Consider the following 19,595-nt stretch of genomic DNA (forward strand, 5'->3'; position numbering starts at 1 on the left):
GTCCCAGTTGTAATAGTCTCTAGAGAATGGGCAATTGTAAATGCTGAACAAGTGCAGGCAGATGCACTGTCAGCATGATTAGCTTGGAAGTCACCTCTGGTAGGTGGCTGAAGGCTTTGGAGAGTCTGCTGGAATAGAGTGTTTTTAAGTAAATGGAGAAATAGATGCTGTGATCAAGTTGGATGACTTTTGCTTTGTGTATTTCTTACACTTGACAGAATGGCTTACATTTCAGAAATCAAGTCTATAAAAGTTTATCTCTCAGGCGTGGTTCTTCCAGGCCACTGTGCAGCTCTTGTAACATGCACTCTGTGCCTAGGCCCAGTATGACTAGAGAAAATGTTTGGTTTCGACATGTTCAGAGGCTTGGGAAAGTGGTGTTATCATTTAGTGATTCCTCTGATGGTGCTTCCAGCATTTAATTCTGAGTGATGCCATGTCCGGGTCAGGTTTACAAAGCCACAGAGGTACAGCCCAGTGCCCTGGCTCTGGCCCTCTCCTCATGGATGCTCTGAAGGTGTCTGGAGTGCTGTGAACATGCAGCTGATGGCAACAAGTGGAGCCTAGGGGTGATGGGTCCCCCCCCAGCTTGGCGCCTCAGGAAGGCTTGTGGCTCCCCCCCCTGGCTTGGTGCCTCAGGAAGGCCTGTGGCCCCCCCTGGCTTGGTGCCTCAGGAAGGCCTGTGGCCGCCTCGGGCTTGGTGCCTCAGGAAGGCCTGTGGCCCCCCTGGCTTGGTGCCTCAGGAAGGCCTGTGGCTGCCTCAGGCTTGGTGCTTGGTGCCTCAGGAAGGCCTGTGGCCCCCCTGGCTTGGTGCCTCAGGAAGGCCTGTGGCTGCCTCAGGCTTGGTGCTTGGTGCCTCAGGAAGGCCTGTGGCTGCCTCAGGCTTGGTGCCTCAGGAAGGCCTGTGGCCCCCCGGGCTTGGTGCTTGGTGCCTCAGGAAGGCCTGTGGCCCCCCTGGCTTGGTGCTTGGTGCCTCAGGAAGGCCTGTGGCCCCCCTGGCTTGGTGCTTGGTGCCTCAGGAAGGCCTGTGGCCCCCCCGGCTTGGTGCCTCAGGAAGGCCTGTGGCCCCCCTGGCTTGGTGCCTCAGGAAGGCCTGTGGCCCCCTGGGCTTGGTGCCTCAGGAAGGCCTGTGGCCCCCCTGGCTTGGTGCCTCAGGAAGGCCTGTGGCCCACCCCGGCTTGGTGCTTGGTGCCTCAGGAAGGCCTGTGGCCGCCTCGGGCTTGGTGCCTCAGGAAGGCCTGTGGCCCCCCGGGCTTGGTGCCTCAGGAAGGCCTGTGGCCCACCCCGGCTTGGTGCTTGGTGCCTCAGGAAGGCCTGTGGCCGCCTCGGGCTTGGTGCCTCAGGAAGGCCTGTGGCCCCCCGGGCTTGGTGCCTCAGGAAGGCCTGTGGCCCCCCTGGCTTGGTGCCTCAGGAAGGCCTGTGGCCCCCCTGGCTTGGTGCCTCAGGAAGGCCTGTGGCCCACCCCGGCTTGGTGCTTGGTGCCTCAGGAAGGCCTGTGGCCCCCCCGGCTTGGTGCCTCAGGAAGGCCTGTGGCCCCCCCGGCTTGGTGCCTCAGGAAGGCCTGTGGCCCCCCTGGCTTGGTGCCTCAGGGAGGCCATGGCCACTGTGGCTTGGTGCCTCAGGGAGGGCTGCAGCCGCCCTGGCTTGGTGCCTCAGGGAGGGCTGCAGCCGCCCTGGCTTGGTGCCTCAGGGAGGGCCGTCCCACAGTGGTAACTGCCCGCGCTAAAGTAAAGCTGCTCCTCTGGCCAGCACTGGGAGTGCTGGGGAAGTGTAGCGTCTGGTGCCTTGAGGTGTGTGTTAGTTTTGTTGAATTCAAACAGATCACTGATGTGAGCTTCTAAATACTGTCTCTTCCTTTCTTTTTGTGAGAATGCTGTTTGCTTGGGAGCAGGGGACAAACCTGTGAGTGAATACAGATCAGTTCTTTACTATCAGGTCAAGCAGCCACGTTGGATGGAAACATTAAAGGTATGGGGTCAATACCTTTCCCTTTTTTTTCTCTTCACTTTGTGGTTCCTCACACAGAAAAGTTGCACAGCATCAGCTTTTTCTGAAAGATGACTTGGTCCTGTATGCAGTTGGAGACTTAATCATGCATCAGTTATTAAAGATACATGATTAGTGAGGCTTAAAATTTGGCCTAGAAAATGATGTAAGAATTTGTTTAGCAAAACAAGTGAGGTCATTTTAGATAATTTGGTATCCTGACATGGCTCATCAAAAATGAAGTATTGCATTTATTCATTTGTGGTGAAATGATGAGGATGAGTAGCTTCAATTGCATGATGAGAAAACCCCAAAACAATAACATAAACCCACCATCTCCCAAATATTATGATTTTTCAAAGAGGAAAAACTGTCTTATGTTATTTTAGAGACACACCAATAATTATCTCATCTAGCTTTAGTGTCTTTGACTGGAAAATGCCTAGAAGCTTCCAGAACTAGTTCTTTGAAATGATATTTCAGGCTTGCTAGTAAGAGTGATTTTTGTTGAAGATGATATTGCCATGTATGAAAAGCCTGCAATTACAGCACCAAGCCGTGCTGCTGATACCGGGCAAGACAGGGAGGGAACAGAAGTGTGATTTGGAACAAGATTATTGTATTGAAAACATGGGCCCATTCTGGGTTTTGCTGAGTATAATAGTTTATTTTGAAAATTACTCTACAATTCTGACTTGTATACAGAATCATTAGCAGTAGGTGCTTTTTAAAAGGAAGCTATGTAGTTCGTGGGAATACATGGTAAGCAGTAAGATGGGTAGAGGTAAGATATGAAGGAATACAAAAGAGTAGAAATCTATAAAGTTTTAGAACTGTAAACTCAATAATATGAAAGAAATTGTGTTTTTTTTTCTGTGGCAGATTTTTTTGTTCATGATAGTTATAAATAGGCATGCTATCTTAAGAATAAAGCAATCATAAGTTCCCAGGACTCTACTCAAGATTTTGAAAGTGACTTCAATTACAGAAATATATTTTGGTAGCATTTTTTCATCCTTTTCACAAGTCTGTTAAATTAGTTGTTATCCTTCGTACATGAAACGTTAATATTTTGTAGTTCAGAGGTGCTGCATAATTGTGTGGTTAATGGGGTAAGTAGTAAGACTGCAGTATGCTTCAGTATTTTCCAGCATACAAGAACTTGGATGCAGTGCTTCTTTATTTTGGTGGTGCTAAACTTCGAGGAAAGGCTAATAGGTAGTTGATTATCAACTACTTCTGCTACTGTGGTCAGGCTCAATAGTTTTAAATCATCTGTGAAAAGGCTTTGTGGAACCAGCAAAAGTGATACTTATTTGTTCTATAATAGGAGCTCATTACAGCTGAAAACAGCTTCTCCCCACCTGGCTAATTGTTTTCTGATTTCACAAAAGGTAGCAGTCCCTATTGAAGACATGCAGAGGATACATCTGCGCTTCATGTTCAGGCACAGATCGTCTCAGGAGTGTAAGTAGGAGATGATTTTTTTTTTTTTTTTAGTGAATTTTAATTCATTGTTGGATAGTCAGCTGAAAATATGTTGCTTTGCAGCTAAAGATAAAGGAGAAAAGAATTTTGCAATGGCCTACGTAAGACTAATGAAGGAGGACGGAACAACTCTTCAAGATGGCATCCATGATTTGTTAGTCCTAAAGGTACTGAATCAATTATTCTCATCTTTCCCATAAAGAAAACACACCTTTTTACACACTGTTGTTTTAGACTGCATTGTTTATTTCCTTGTCCACAGAATAGTTTTACTAATCTGTTGAAGATAAATAATATGTTTTTTCATTTGAACAAAAAAAAACCACTCTTCTGTGGTCAGTAAACATGTCTTTAAATTTTACAGTTGTTATCAAAACACGATGAGACGCTTGTCCATCCTGTTGTTTTCACTGAAGTTTGTGCTTTTGACCTCTAGTATAGAAGAACCTTAGTACCTGGATGTGTACCATTAGTCTTGCTGAAGTGGGGGAAAACTGTTGTAATTCATGTAGAATCTTTATCACGAGAATAATCAGGGAATGTGATCTTCAGAAATTGATTGGCATTGCTTTGTGTTTCTAAGAAGTTGTCTTTTTAGTTAAACTAGTCTGCTGTTATTAATGGCAAGTGAGAGGCACACAACTAGACCAAGTCATTTAGGTAGCCCAATGAAGATTAACAACACTGTGTGGCTATTTATCTTCTTCATGATAACACAGATAAATACTTAGACCAGAAGGAAAATAATGATTGCACTGTCGGTGTGGTTAATGTTGATTATGAAATTCCATCTAATTCATTCCTGCATCAACCCAGCGTTTTTAACTTAAGTGACAGCATGGATGAGAAATGCTAAACAGAGTTGACCTAGTTTATGTTGTGAGAAGCAGACAGATTCTCTGACATATGTTTGCTTCTTCTAGTATTAAAAGCAGTAATTGTAAGCTGTGTTTTAAACACTGTACATCTGGTCTCTCAAAAGAAATAACTTGAAAATGGAAACCTTTGGGCAGTGGGCTTTTCCTTTTGCTACCTGCAGGCACTGAGTCTGTTTTATGTACTTCTGGATGAAAGCTGTAATTCTTTTCCCCATCATCTCTTGAACTTGTCTCAAGAGGAAGTCAAGATACTGCTTCCAGAAATACAAATAATTATTTAGCAAGCTTGGTACCCTCATAAACATTAGTAATGCTGTCTGTTCTGCTACCTAAGGATTTTGCCTTTTATCTGTCTAGGTGTCTCTAGTAAATTTTTAACCGTCCTTCTTGTCTGATAGGAAGTTGAGACTTAACAGTTAGTGAATCACATACAACTCCAAAACTTTGGAAAATTATTCCAGGCTATGGTTTTAGTATCTCCTTGTTTATGCACAGTTGTAGACTAAGGGTCAGCAGTTGAGTCAGATCTATCACAATGTTGCAGATTTAAGTGACAGGACTCATAAACTTAGAGTGACAGGTATGCTTTTGACCCCTGCTCTAAAAATCAGTCTAGGGTATGAATCAAAAGCTAAGACACAAAAAACCCATGAAGATTATGACATGAAGACTGATTAGAGAGGAGGGGAAAAACTTGCTCTTGGCTCTACTTTAGTATTGTTTGTTCTACTGGAAAGTGTAAATTCCATAATATTTGTGTCAGTTACTGTGGCATATTGTCCAACTTAAAATATAGTCTTACCATGCCTTGATCTTTCATGGTAAATATCCAGATATTAAATTATATTGGACATATCAAAATACTGCTGCTACTCTTTCCTTGCTCAGTTCATTTCCTGGTCTTAAGTCATGTAACTGTGTTGTTTATAGCCTGCCTACTGTTATCAAGGTGATCCTCAGTAGTCTGTTGTCTTCTGTAGCTATTGATATTTCAGTAAGAAATCTGCTCTTGCTTTTACTCTGCCCATGATCTCACTTCTCAGAGTTTGTTACCTTTATAATTTCACTGTTGTGTTTTCCCTGTGTGTTCATAGCAGCCTTTCATGCTGCAAAACATTGACACCTGGCTTACTTGCACAGGCTGTGCAGGGACCTGGGTATTCTTTATCTTTCAATGCATCCATTTAAATTTATGGAAATGTAGCTTTTTTTTTGTTTACTGTGCAGAAAGTACGAAATCAGTTTTAAATCCACTGGTGTGATATACATAAGAAATGGTGTGTTGTTTTTCAGGGGGATAGTAAAAAAATGGAGGATGCTGGTGCTTATTTGACATTACCTTCTACACGTCAACACATCGAAAATAAAGCAGCAACCATGCTCAGGAATTCAAATCTTGTAGGAGGGCTTTCAGTAAGCTCACGAGATGCATTTTATATTTCAAGCCTTGTTTGTTCTACCAAGTTAACTCAGAATGGTATGTATCTTCTAAACTGGGAGAAGGAAAACATTTGCTCAAATGATAAGTTAGACTTCAAATTTGAATGTCTGGCCATTTGTTTTCTATTAGTGGGCTTACTGGGGCTCTTGAAGTGGCGTATGAAGCCAGAGCTGCTGCAGGAAAACCTGGAAAAACTGAAGATAGTGGATGGAGAAGAAGTTGTGAAGGTATGTCTTCTCTAATTATTTTATTCCAATAATAGTTATTTCATATGTCCTTTCATACTCTGGACAAAAAATACTACATACTTTCACAAAGAAAAGGAAATGGGTGGGTCAGTTACAGTAAACACAGGACCTTAGAGATACCTGTACAGTAAAGACAGGAACTTAAAAAGGTCTGTCAATTATACTTCCTTCGTAAGTGTCATTCAGTGCAATGCCTTTTTTAGGGATAGCTCACACAAGATGATCACAGATTGTCATTAGTGGAGCAAGGAGTTAAGCACCCAGACAGGATTCTTCACAGTATTAGCAATTGGTTTTTTATTTGTTGCTCCCAGCTATTTATAAGGATCTTTTCCTGCTTTCCTTTTTTTTTTTTTGCTTTACTGGAAGTGTGGGTGAATGGGGAATTGCATACCTAGAATATTATGAGATTGATTGTTGCTTTGGTCATGTGTTTATGTCACAGATAAAGTTCAATTTTAAGCATGTATGGAATGTTTTGTTTAAAGTCTTGATATGAAGGCAATAACATATTTCACATCCCTTGTTCAACTGTTGGCTTTTGTCCATCTGAAATATCATATTTTCTATTGCTTTCTTTACAATACTTGATTTTTTCCCCCTTCATATCAGCATGTGAATCAAGGGTGTTGTACATCTAATGAGGTTCTTTGTTAATTCAGAGAATGTAAGAAAATTTTGTTAGTATTTTGGTAAATGATAGCCACTGTTACATTTATGTTACTCTAAATGTGAGCCTTTGATATGTCTCTGGAGATATTGTGAGGGAGAAAAAAGTTGTTCTGTTGTTTGGGTTTTTTTTAATTAATAACTAAACAAATATTTGTGTTCCAAGTGACTGGGATAATTTGTTGTGATGTAAAGTGGGCGCTGAACTGGAGCACAGAAATTTGAAGTGCCTTTTCAGTTGTTGCATATACATGAGAGTAGCATCTATGAATTTGATTGACTGAGGAGGTGGGAAGGCCATATATAGACAGTCATGTCTGAGAAGGTAGATTGTTAAAAGTAAAGGAACTAGAACCTACAAAATCCAAAATGTTTTCAGAATTACAATTTCAGTGAAAACCTTTAAAATTCTGACTTAAGAGAAAGCAAATCAACTAAATTAAGAAGTGACTTGTAAGATTTTCCAGTTCAATTGGTTGTCAGTATGTCAATTCATGTTGTTCTGTAGTTTCTCCAAGATACACTGGATGCCCTGTTTAACATCATGATGGAGCATTCCCACAGTAATGCATACGACATCCTTGTCTTTGATGCTCTGGTAAGAATCAGCATGTAAGGATTGTATGTGTTGAAGTGAGGAACAATATAATTTTGAATAAGCTAGCAGGTTATTTATTTCAGGGAATTAGTCTTAAAATATCTGCAGAACAGATGGAATATTACTATTTAACTGAAAGGCAAATTGCTTTAAAACCTCTGAAATAGCAAAATATAAAAAAAATTTCAGAAGACAAATATTTAAGTGAAAAATGTAATTTTATAAAAAAAATGCTAATGATGACCATGTCTGTTTAGATCTATATCATTGGACTCATTGCAGACCGTAAGTTTCAGCATTTTAACACTGTTTTGGAAGCATATATCCAACAGCATTTTAGTGCAACATTGGCATACAAGTAAGTGTGTCTTCTATCTCTTTCTTTCTAAACTTTTACCACAACAGAAAAGAAAATAAATCCTGCTTGTGACTTACATGATGTAATAGATGATAACTGCTGTTTTGATGCTCTTGCTTGTTTATCTGTACAGAAATCTACCTGTGAGAGACATATCGTCCTAAGTAGAGTTAATTGACCAATTAATTTGGGCTTAAATGATCCTTTTTCTTCTGTCTGGGTTTTGCTATGTCTGTGCAATTCATCGGTATTCTGTGCAATTTGTCAAAAGGTACTTCACTGTAAAAGCTTCTCCTGCTGCATTCCTGGTCTCAACCTGAAATGCATGAACATAAAGATATTGTTTGTGAACTGTCAAATCTTCATATGCAGTTCTGTCTGATGTTGCACTGGGTGCAGTGACCTGGAATTTTGATATTTGATATGTGGTCTATTGTGAGCTGAAGTCTTATGTGGTGATGCCAGTGGACGGTTTTGGTGTGTGTGTGTTTGGTTGGTTGTTTTGGTGGGGGTTTGGTTTAGTTTTTTTCTTAACTTTCTTTTTGGAGCTTCCAAATAATGCATAGATAGGAAGACATGGATTCATTGAAGAGAATTAAAACTGTGGGGATGTGTTATACAACAGATTTGATACTGGCTTCCTAATTTATTTTTAAAAGTGTTTGCAGATGATAGTAGGATGAAATTCCTTTAAATTATGAAGAAAGGTAACATCATCTGATAGTGCTCATCTTGGGAAAGTGTTATAACAGGATGGATACTTTTTTTAATTTGCCTGAAGACTTGTTCTGGCAGCTTAATGGGGTGGCAGATGGAAACAGAACTTCAATTCGGAATATGAACAATAGATGTAAAACCTTAACTGAAAGTCTGGAGTAGATGAGAATATCTTGTGGTATCCTGTGCTGAATTTGCATCAGTTCCAACTCAACAGGAAGTGCCACACAGATAATGTATTAGAACACGAAGTTGTTGGAACTGGAAGTCAGTAGTGCGTAATCAATTCTTTCTCACATTTTAGCAAAGTTGGAGTGAGCACTATTTGTCTCGGAAAATCCTTCTTAAATCCTTCATTCCATACGCTATAAACTTAAGTAATGTAATGCTTTATACTGTGAAAGAAGAGAAGACTGAGTATGGAATCTCTCAGGACAGCCTTATTTGCTTAAGATATTGGTAAGATTTAATTGACTGGACATTTCTAAGGAAATAATCAAAGTGGTGGAGGTGAAGTAATGCTTATTCCCCAGTCCTGATTTTCTTGGCATTGTTGGCTCTATGCACAAGATGGAAGATATACTGTGTTTCCAGAATAATATATGAAATAAGCCAATAGCTGTGTATGGCCTGACTCATTGTTAGGAAGGATATACTGTGTCCCAGATGTATTATAAACATATTGTGACTGTATGTATGCAGTTTCTATTTAGTCATTCATATGGACTTAGCTTTTATGGAGTTTTTGGCAGTTGAGGGATCCTGAGTGGGCTGCCATTGTGCACAAGTTGGATAAATTTTCTTCCAGCTCAGAAGGAAGCTGTGAATTCAGTGGAGCTACACAAAGGAGTAGATGGAAAAACACAATGGGCACGAGAGGCTGAAATTCGGATGTTGCTGAACTATGAGTTAGGCTCTGGTGCAGTCGGGCTAAGGATGTGTCTGTTGGTTGCATAGTTGTGTGTATAGGTGTATACATATGTGTCCTGTGTACTATCACTCAGTTAGTGGAGGTAGTGTGTGCATGATAGTTTTGTTTGTTTAGAGGAGGGGATGGTAGATTTCTATTTCAGTAGCAGCTCAAGGGAAAAAAATCACCAAACAACTGCCTTTAATTCTTATGACTAAGTTAAGATTACATCATTAATACTAAGATAATCCTTTAAAATGAAACCATAACAATGAAGTTTTAATATGAGTTTCTGTGGGCTTTTTTGGTAGGTTTCTCAAACCACCTTGGTTTGGCTGCAAAAAAAGGAAGTGCTGAAATAAAATAAGTACTTGAAGCAGATAGTGCTGTGTACCAGACCGGGGCACTATTTATATGCAGTTAATTTGGAGCATGTAGTGTTCAATGTATGTAGGCAGATGTAACATTTTTGTGTTGCCTTGTGTTGTAAAAGTGCTTCCAGGAAGTTATGCTGTTGAAGTCTGAAATTTCACATTCTTATCCTGCTTTCACAGAGAAGATTTTTTCCTCATTTATTTGTATTGATAGTATTTGTGCAACATAAATGCAACAATCCAAGCAGTACATTTGTTGTATGTGCTTGACTGAGCATGAACATTTATTTAGAGGAGCCAGAGAGGTTAGAGAAGTTAATTAAAAAATATTTAAAAAAAACGTATTTTAACTTCAGGAAATTAATGACTGTTCTGAAGACGTACTTGGATACCTCCAGCCGAGGGGAGCAATGTGAGCCTATCTTAAGAACACTGAAAGCACTGGAATATGTTTTCAAGTTCATTGTTAGATCAAGGACTTTATTTTCGCAGTAAGTACCTATCATGACTTGGTATGCTGAGCCACTCCTGGGCAGCAAGGATGATCATGCCAAGATAAAAAAATTCCCCTGCAGCATGTTAAAGTGACCCAACACCACACAGCTGAGGAGCTGGGTTCAGCAGAGCCAGTGAACACAGTTGGTAATGGAAGATAAATGGGAAGAAAAAGGAGAAGGGGAAAGAGAGAGAGGATATCACCACTCCTTGGATCCAGCAATGATTTTGCAGGAATAGTCCAGGTTCTTGGTGATGTGTGTGCATCCCAGCAGAGTCTTCTGTGGTAAATGCAACACATGGACTCAAAGTTGTGGTCCTTTTATACCCTTTTAGCAGGGGGAGATGTGTGCACCGGGACCCTGCAGTGCACTGTTTGTCATATGGTGCTGTCACACATGGTTTTAAGGAGGGAATTTCTGACTCCACTGGAATTATCTCTTGCCATTGTTAAGGCTGCAGCTCTTCTCCAGAGCTATTCAGGCTGACACCTTGTCTTTTCAGACCAGGTATGTCACACCTTGCTTGAGTCATTCAGGGCTGTCAGTGTTGCCCTGCCACATGTATTGTTTTGAGGCTGTTGCCATTTAACTAGTAGCCCAATATCAGAAACAGAAGTAGAGCTGAGAAACAGGAAAACACAATTCCAGAACAAAACTATATTTCTTGGGTTTGTGACTAAAACATAAGAGTTGACAACTGGCCTAAAATACAGATGTTGCAAAGGCCTTTTTTTGGAGAGTATACATTCCAGAGATGTATTTAGTCATGGCAGCCTGTTTCAAAGGATGATTAATCTTTGCTTCAGGTGCCTTGGCTTGAAACCAATAGATGGCCAAGCATTGTGACAGATGGCTTGAAGCTGGGTACTTGTGTTTGAGATAATGATGTTTAGCAGATCAGACGGTACATGGAAGAATGTAGTTATCAGTCATCATTGTCCAACTGCATTTGGAATTTCAGATCTCTGGTTAAAGGATTTATAGGGAAAATTCAACAGACTAGAGCTGGATAGCTGTGCCAAACACATCAGGTGTAACATTTACAAGTGATAGAGTTTGGGAAAAGGGAGATGGTGAGAATGGAGGAGGAAGAAGAAAGACTACACTGTCACTCAATTCCTCACAGCCCTTGAAGCCTCCCACCATATTCCACAGATGCCCGTTTTCTCTCTTCTGCTACATTTTTTCCTGTCTACCTCTGGCTGTTTCCCCCCTGATACTTGTTACGTTGTCACTCTGCTGCATTGCTGAAGGAATGTGATGGCAGAAGATAGGTAGTGGCAAACCTTGTACTACAGGTAGACTGAGTGCTTGGATGTTATGTTTGTGGTCAGCATTCAACAGAATAGAAAAATGTTCTGGTTTATGTGTCTTCTGTTCAGTGGGAACTCTAGTACAATGTCATTTCACTGCTTTCTCCTCCACGTCCCCCAAATCCCTGTAGGTTTATAAGTGGGTAAAATTAACTATATTTGATGAGTTATGAAATTTTGATTGAAGCAGGAATAGATTCAAAAGTTATGTGATCCTGGTAGATAGAGTGCCTCAAAAAATTGTCCTGTAGGATTTTAGTATTTCTAGATGGAAACAGATAAACATGGTGAAAAGCAGTATAAAGAAGGACATAGTGCTCAGGAGAATTGAATATAGCTAGTAGTTTGAATGCTGTATTTTAAATTTATGTGCCATGGCAAAAGGGGACATTTAGAGTTTTAGGAAAGGAACTGTGAAGAGAGTTGTGAAAAATGTCTTGTCTAGATGGGGGTCAGAAGGTGAGGTTTTGATGCAGGGAGAACTTTGGTCTCTATTTCAACCCCTAGTATCACCTGGCAGCAAAAAATGTGCAATAGGCAGTCTGCTACATTATTGCAATATGTTGCATGTTCAGGTGATTGACTTCACATATCCACTCCATTTAGTTTTCCCAATAAATACCTTAACTGGAGGTCTGAAGCTCTAAGGTCAGTTGTTGAATGATTACAATTGGCAGTAATAATTTGCTCTTGTGAATGGGAGCCTCTAGGCAAAAATAGCTAACCCATGGACAGTATCTTGTGGTACTGGCATTTCTGCATATAGCTGTTGTGATCCAACTTTTGCAGTCCATTTCCTTGTCAGATGGATCATGAAAAAAGAAAATACAGAGGAAAAAGTGGATTAATGTGTTTTCTTCCTATGGGAAAAGTTAGGATGTACAGTCGAAGCAGTTTTAAGGGTAGAGACTGGCCTTCTTGGAAATAAATATTTTGAATTAATACAGTTAAGACAGCTCTCTAGATCGATCTTGTTATTTTGACGGTCTGCTTAAGAAACTAAGATGCCTTGTTGAAGGGTAAGAGACATTACAAAGTGAAAATTGTGTAGGAAAGAGATGAATAATGGCTTCTAATATTAGACATAAAATGGGAGACTTTTTTATCTCGTTGTCAGGCAGATACAGTGAAGATAATCAGGTTCTACTTCAACTTGTGTTCATTCAATCCTCTTGAAGCTCCAGAGATGTAATGAAAGCAAAAATGTTTTTTACTCCAGTCAGCTGAACTAAGGTTATGTCCTGCAGCTGTTTGTTCAGTGACTATGTATTATAGAAAGGTCATATGTATTAGCCAAAGGTTTACATAACACAGACTCTGAAAACATGAAATGTTTTCTTTCCCCTTTTCATCGGCCTAAGGTTGTTTTCAGTTGTGAAATTTATGTACACTGTTGTGATGAAGTTGTTTTATAGCAGGTAATTAGTCATCTTGTAAAATTTGCTTTTGGAACAAGTGCCTTTAATTGAAATTTAGCACAGAAAATTGTGTCTAGATGGACGCTAGATGCTAAGTCAGGAAATGGTTGTCATTCTACCTGGCTCAAATTAGTCCTGCTTTAAATTTTTTAAAAGCATGTTTAATATATGTTGTCTGATGCTTCTTCCTCCCTCCTTGCCCTGCACTTTTTAGCCAAGAAAGCTTCAAATTTCCATCTGCATTTAAAAAAAAACAAGTTTAAGAAACTTTCAGTGCATTAGTTGAGTACCTGTGATAAACATACTGATACAGTCATATGTGTGCAACTTCCATGTACTTCATTCTCATGGAGAAAATAAACCTCAACAAATCAAATGCCCACTACATAGCACAATCTCGAGAATATTAAAGTAAATCACTCAAGCAACCCCCATATTTCCAAAATACCACTTGAAAATAAGTAAGATGACTTTACTATTTAAATGTGGTTGTACCGAAGCCCATTTAGTTCAAGATGCCTTTCACATGGAAGTTTTTCTGGTATGCATTTTATATAGAGCTATTGCCCCTCATCTGGGACATTGATGTGCATCATGGATGTTTTGGATCTTGGGGTTCCTTTCCAAAAATCGGCTTAAATCTCACTGACAAGCACACTTGTGCAGAGGCCATAGGCCTGAGTAGTGTACCTCTCGGTCTTTTCCTAGCCTGTCGCTGTATAAATAACAGGTTTGATTTTTGTTTTCCTCACTGCAGACAGAAGTTCTTAATTTGTCCATAGTTTTCCTATGATCTTAAATTTCAAATTGGAAAGAAAAGCACATGATAGTGAAATACTCGACCATAGAAAGAGGGATTTTTTTCTCTTCTGAAGGAGAAAGGAGAATGTTGGAGGTGCAGCAGTTGGTTCACAGAATGCTACACACATTACAGACTTCTCTTGTCCCTTTTGTTTTTTTTCTTAGCATGACATGGTTTGGGGTTTGGTTTCTTTTGTTGTTGTTTGCTGATTTGGTTTAAAAAACAAACTCAACAAACCCACAACTTTCGACAGCTCTTTCAGGTAACTAATTTGACATATCCCCAGCATTAGTTAACTGTGTACATAAGCAGTCTTAATGACTGGTATAAATGATGCTGGAGAGATAATCTGAAATATTCAATTTTCAGGACAGGGAATGAAGAGGAAAAAAAGGAATAAGCTTAAATTAAATGCATTTTTAAACTACTAAGCATTAGGTGCAGATTTAGTTTTCCCAAAAGCAGACTGCTTAATGGAGACAGTAAAAATAGCTGTTTGAAAAAGCAGCAATACCAGTAGAAGAAAGAAACAGTAGTAATAGGTGAAAAATTAGAATAACTCAGTTGTAGTGGAAGAAAGCCCCAAGCCCCACCAAAAACAAAGACAAAAACTAAACAACTAGTTTTTGTGTTTATATAAGTCATTTAGAAATCACTTTTTACAAGCTCAAATCTGGGAATTACCGTTCTTTATAGGCTTTTAAAAAAATTTTAAATTCTTATGTGGTGTTCAAGCTGAAGAATTGCTACACCATAGAATGAACAGCTAATGCAACCCATTGATCAAATATCTGTGTACATCTTATTGGACCCGCTTATACAATATATTTTGTGATTAGTGTTAAATATGCAACTTTTAGGCCTATGAAGCTTTGTGATTCTGAAAGAATCTGCATGTATCTGTTAACAGATTATACGAAGGCAAAGAACAAACAGAATTTGAAGAATCTATGAGAAGACTCTTTGAATCCATCAACAACCTGATGAAAAGCCAACATAAAACTGCCATTTTGTTGCAGGTTGGTGTGTGCATGAAGGAAAAAGTGGCTTTGTTTGGAGCTGTTTGTTGGTTGTTTTTTAACATGAATTTGGTTAGTGAGGATTTTGGTTTATTTGAGGTATTATGGTTGTTCCGTTTTGTTTTTTCCTTTTTGAATTGGAGAAGAGACACTTTTAGGAATTGTCTTCTCTGTTGTGTGCTGTGTAATTTGGCTTTATTGGAAGACCAGAGCTGTCTAATCAAGGTTGAAGCCTAGGTTGAAAAGGTTGGTAGAAGACAAATTTTGTGAATATAGTGAGTGAAAGAAGCAAAAAAGAACCAAAATGCAGATGCTGCAGTCTTTCAAGGGATCTAATGCATTGAAGCTTCCAATGGGAGTTTTTAGTTCTTTTGTTTCTTCAGAGTAATTCTAAACAGAGATTGCACCATCTTAGTTTGAAGTACAATCTGGGATGATAGTGATTGGTGTAGTAGCACAAAGTTAACTTTTTAAGGTAAGAGATAGGTGGTTGTTCAGAGATATTGCAAATACATAGGACTCCATAGGTGTTACATTTTGTGCACCCAGACAGGAAGTTGAAAGTCTATTGGAAAAATAGAAAAGTAATGAGAATATCAAAACAGCCTTAAAACTGTCAGGCTTGAAATTGTCATTGATAAGAATTGAAGTGAAATGTGGATTAGTAGGATCAGTTGAATGAGCTCAAATGGATTACTCTCTGAAGATATCAAAGAAGAAAGTTTTAGGAGCCCTGAAGAAAGTTAAAATAATTGGGTTTCTCAAGACAGTGAAAGTAAAAATGAGCTGGTTTGTAGAGCCTTGGAATATGAATTATTAACTCCTTTCATTCTTGGTTGTCCAAATGTCTATGAACACTTAGAACTCAGTATTTTATTCAGTGGTAATTTCCCAGTCACTTTAACTGATAAAAATCAGACTCAGACTTGTATTGAATATTAATTCAGCTGGGAATGGGTTACTTATAAAATTATGTGTCATATCAAGCAGCCAGAAGCACTTTATTGTTTCAATTTAACTTTATCTTCTGAGTCATATCTTAATTCCTAATCTTGTTACACACTGTGTAAGTTTACAAGAAGTTAAAAATCTGCCTTTTCAATCTCTTGTTTTGAATCTGATAGATGCTTTGTAATTGACTGAGCTCTGAGAAGGGTAGATATCGGCTTCTTTTTACAGTACTTTATATAAGATCTGAACAACTAAAGACTGAATTGTTATTTTCTTATTGGTAAACTGGGAATGGACATGTGAATCCAAATTAGTCTTTTTTTAAAAAAAAACAAAAAACTTCTGCTAGTGATGAAGCTTCTGTTGTTGATTAAAGATATAGACAGAATGCTTCTCAACCTGAGTATTGCATGAAGTCATGCTACTACTGCAATGAGAATTATAATTTCAGTTTCCTGACATGATAGTGTTTGAAAGCAACCATGTTAATTGGTGACCTGTTGCTTTCTAAAGGGATTGCCCCTTGTAGACAAGGTTGAGAACGGTATAAGTTCAGTGGTACAAATATCAGTGTGCATGTCGAGGATGAGGATTTCTCATTTTAAGACATATTTCACAGATAGTTCTTGTAATTCTTTTAAACAGAATCACAGAAACATTCAAGTTGGAAAAGATCCTTAGCATCACCAAGTCCAACTGATATTCTTGCTGTACAAGGTTCACCCTAAACCATATTCCAAGTGCCACATCCACACAACTTATAAACACACCCATTGTTGGTGACTGCACCACCTCCCTGGGCAGCTTGGTCCAATGCCTGACCACTTTTACTGTGAAAATGGTTTTCCAAATGTCCAGTCTAAATCTACCCAGGTGCAATTGGGTAGATGTAGACTGGCTTATGCACGGTGCCATTGGTCTTCCTAGATATTAGACTTAAATACTTTTAAATTTATTTTGTCAAGGATGACATGACAGTTAGATTTCATTTATCAGTTCCTTCTCTGTGGCTATTGCTGGTGAATTTTTCTAGCTTTTAGTGATACTGTTTTCTATACTTTGTACTTCTGAGGATAGACTCCCTGTAGTCTGGCACTGTAGATGTAAATAGTTTGCTCTAGGGTGAATCTGAAGGGGAGTAGAGAGGTATTAGTACTTTCTTTCTTTCTGTTGGGATGTCAGGGAAAAACCATCATTTTCTGCAGCTGTGTTTTGTCTTTTGTGAAAATTAATCTATAATTCTAGAGAATAAAATCTGCTGAATTATTTTTAAGTTTCAGATAATACATTCTTATAAGGTCATACTGTTGATGTCTGATTTTAGTCTGCCAATGTGCCCTTGCGTTGGCAGCTTGTGTTCTCAACCTTAAATTACAAATCAAGCCTTAACTTCTTTTCCAAGATCTGTTCTGTCCCCCAATTGGCATATCGCATTCAACCTACAGATGGTCTTGTCTGTTGCAAATGTCAGCTATACCCAGCTTGCTACTATGCATTGATTTTAGACAGTAGTGTTCACAATTCTATGCATGCTTTCAGAAACATCATATGACATGTTCTCAAGGTCATGGAAACATACAGATAAATAATGGTCTGTGACATTAAAAAGTGCAGAAGTAATGGAATGTGAATATGGTGCCTTACTCTTCATTTTTTCCCATGTTTTCATCCCATCCATGCTGTTGCAGTAGATTCTAAGAACTTAAAACTGCACAGATTATTTATGAGAATGTAAGAGCAGAAAGGTCCTGACAGTGATGCTTTCATTGTAGTGTCCAAGAGGGGATGGCAGAGTAATGTGTTAAAGTTGCCTTAATAGCAAATAAAATTAGACTAAGAAACAGAGCTCTTAGGATTTATGTGAATGTTCTTCTAATCTCATGGGTAAATGAATTCCATGAATATGTATAATGTAGTGTTGCAGGAAAGGGCCACGAAGAAAATAAGCTTAGTCAGGAGTAAAGGTTAAAATAAATCTAAGAGTACATCGTGTATGTAAGAAATAAATTTCTACAGTGCTGTGGCTTTATCTGTATCCTGCTTCAAGAATTCTCTGAGGTCTAAAGAATGCAGCACATGTAGTGCTTACTAGGAGATTTTTATGACTTCATTAAGGGCAGTGGCTCAGTTGTGTCCATAGTGCATCATTTGAAGCAATAATTGCAAATGAAACTTGGGAGTTGAAAAGAATGCAGGGCAAATAGTTGTTATTGTAGTTCAGTTGGTACTACAGATCTGCAGGGGAATGGTAGCTATCGCCTTCCCATTATCTTCCCTATACAAAAGCAGAATGGGGAATATGTGGAAAAACAGAGAGCGCTACAGACTATGTCAGTGGAGCACTGCTTGAAATGTTTCATGGCCACTGATGGCTCTATTCTTTATCAAACATCTTTGACATGAACTAGGTAGGTGGCCTACTGAAATAAGAAGACAGAAGAGAAAGAGAAGACTGATGTCTTGCTTCAAACTTAGTGTGGTCAGGTTTACCTTTTTAATTAATTATGGATCACTTTTCCCATGTAAATTTTGCTTGGCACTGATTACAGCTGTCAGCTAAAACGCACAGCCTATCTCTTTGGATATGCAAAGTATTTGAGAAATACAAACTTCTTAGATAAGTCACAGGTGGTTTGTTTTTTTTCTTTTTTCTGAATGCAAAACTCATTGCAGGCAGCTTGAAGTATCCAAAGACTAAGTCTTTAAAAATGTTAGCTATAAAAGTTAGTGATGGTTTGAGCCTGAAAATTACTTTAGTATTGTTGCCCATGTAACAATAGTGATGCGTGTAATTTTCTTACCCTTTTCATCTTTGGAGTGTATAGATGATTTTTGTCCTGACTTCAGTCACCTGCATGGCACATTCTGAAATGGAATCAATGTAAAATATAATCTCAGAGCCCCCACTTGGATCAGTGCGTGGTTTGCATATTTGCATCATAATGACCATCTGAGTGGTCTACAAAGAGAATATGATCTACAGACATCATCTCAGTCCTCGTGGTGGCCTAACAGATCCATTTGGTACTATGGTACTTAAGTTCTTTGGCATGTCCTCTGTATAAAGCCCTTGTTATGACTAGTACTGTGTGGTGAAATTTATATTCAAATGTGATTCAAAATTTCCATCTGAATGGTTCACACACTGTGTACATGTGTTTCTGTAGAGTGCTCTGTATTTTTTGTGTACTGCATATGCAGAAAAGCACAGAAAACTAATGCAGTCTTTGTATCATCCAGGTTGCTGCTTTGAAGTACATCCCATCAGTTCTTCATGATGTTGAAATGGTCTTTGATGCCAAGTTACTGAGGTGAGCTGCTTTTGAGCATTTATTGCTTGTATCACTGCTGTGAACAATTATTTCTTGTTGATCATTTTAAGTCAACAAAGCTATGCCAGTTTTTGCTGATCAAGACAGTGGTGAAACTCTGGGCATATGTGTTTAACAGGGAGTTCTCATCCTATTTGCGTAATGACAGAATTCATTATGGCGATCGAATACTTAAGCAGTAACTCAGTGAAAAAAATGAGCAGATGGAACAATATGTCTGTTTCTGTTTTCTTTTCTCTTGTCATCCTTTCCTTCAATAAGTACTGTTTCAGAAAACCAGATCTGATTGTAGCAGTTTGAAATAAGTATCTGTCTTTGCTTGTCAGACAAAGATGAATTGCCTCCACCACACACAAATACATCTTTATTCTACTGAAAACAAAGCAAAGAAATAAACATTTGTAAACATGGCCAAGTTATAATTTGGCCTCATTTGTTTCTCTTAAAGGTTTCCTTTCTAAACTGCTGCTGATCTTTTGTCAGTGTTTGTGCTATGGTAAATAAAATCTTAAAAAGAAATGTATTATTAGAAATTTAGGATTTTTTTTTTGCTTTTTCTTTCTTAATGCATAATGAATTAACCTGTACAGAATTTA

The 19,595-nt window shown here is 38.9% G+C and overlaps 1 protein-coding gene across 1 annotated transcript in view; it reads left to right on the forward strand.

Annotated features, from left to right (window-relative positions):
• DOCK2 (dedicator of cytokinesis 2) overlaps nt 1-19,595 on the forward strand; it is a 167,146-nt gene that overhangs the window by 18,351 nt on the left and 129,200 nt on the right. The window contains exons 15-24 of the mRNA XM_064161633.1: nt 1,870-1,968; nt 3,381-3,453; nt 3,538-3,641; nt 5,646-5,829; nt 5,923-6,020; nt 7,219-7,308; nt 7,566-7,666; nt 10,024-10,158; nt 14,608-14,716; nt 18,908-18,978. Coding sequence (XP_064017703.1) covers nt 1,870-1,968; nt 3,381-3,453; nt 3,538-3,641; nt 5,646-5,829; nt 5,923-6,020; nt 7,219-7,308; nt 7,566-7,666; nt 10,024-10,158; nt 14,608-14,716; nt 18,908-18,978 — 1,064 coding nt within the window. The remainder of the gene's footprint in view (nt 1-1,869; nt 1,969-3,380; nt 3,454-3,537; nt 3,642-5,645; nt 5,830-5,922; nt 6,021-7,218; nt 7,309-7,565; nt 7,667-10,023; nt 10,159-14,607; nt 14,717-18,907; nt 18,979-19,595) is intronic.

Source organism: Pogoniulus pusillus, chromosome 22 (assembly GCF_015220805.1).
Source record: "Pogoniulus pusillus isolate bPogPus1 chromosome 22, bPogPus1.pri, whole genome shotgun sequence".
NCBI classification, from domain to species: Eukaryota; Metazoa; Chordata; class Aves; order Piciformes; family Lybiidae; genus Pogoniulus; species Pogoniulus pusillus.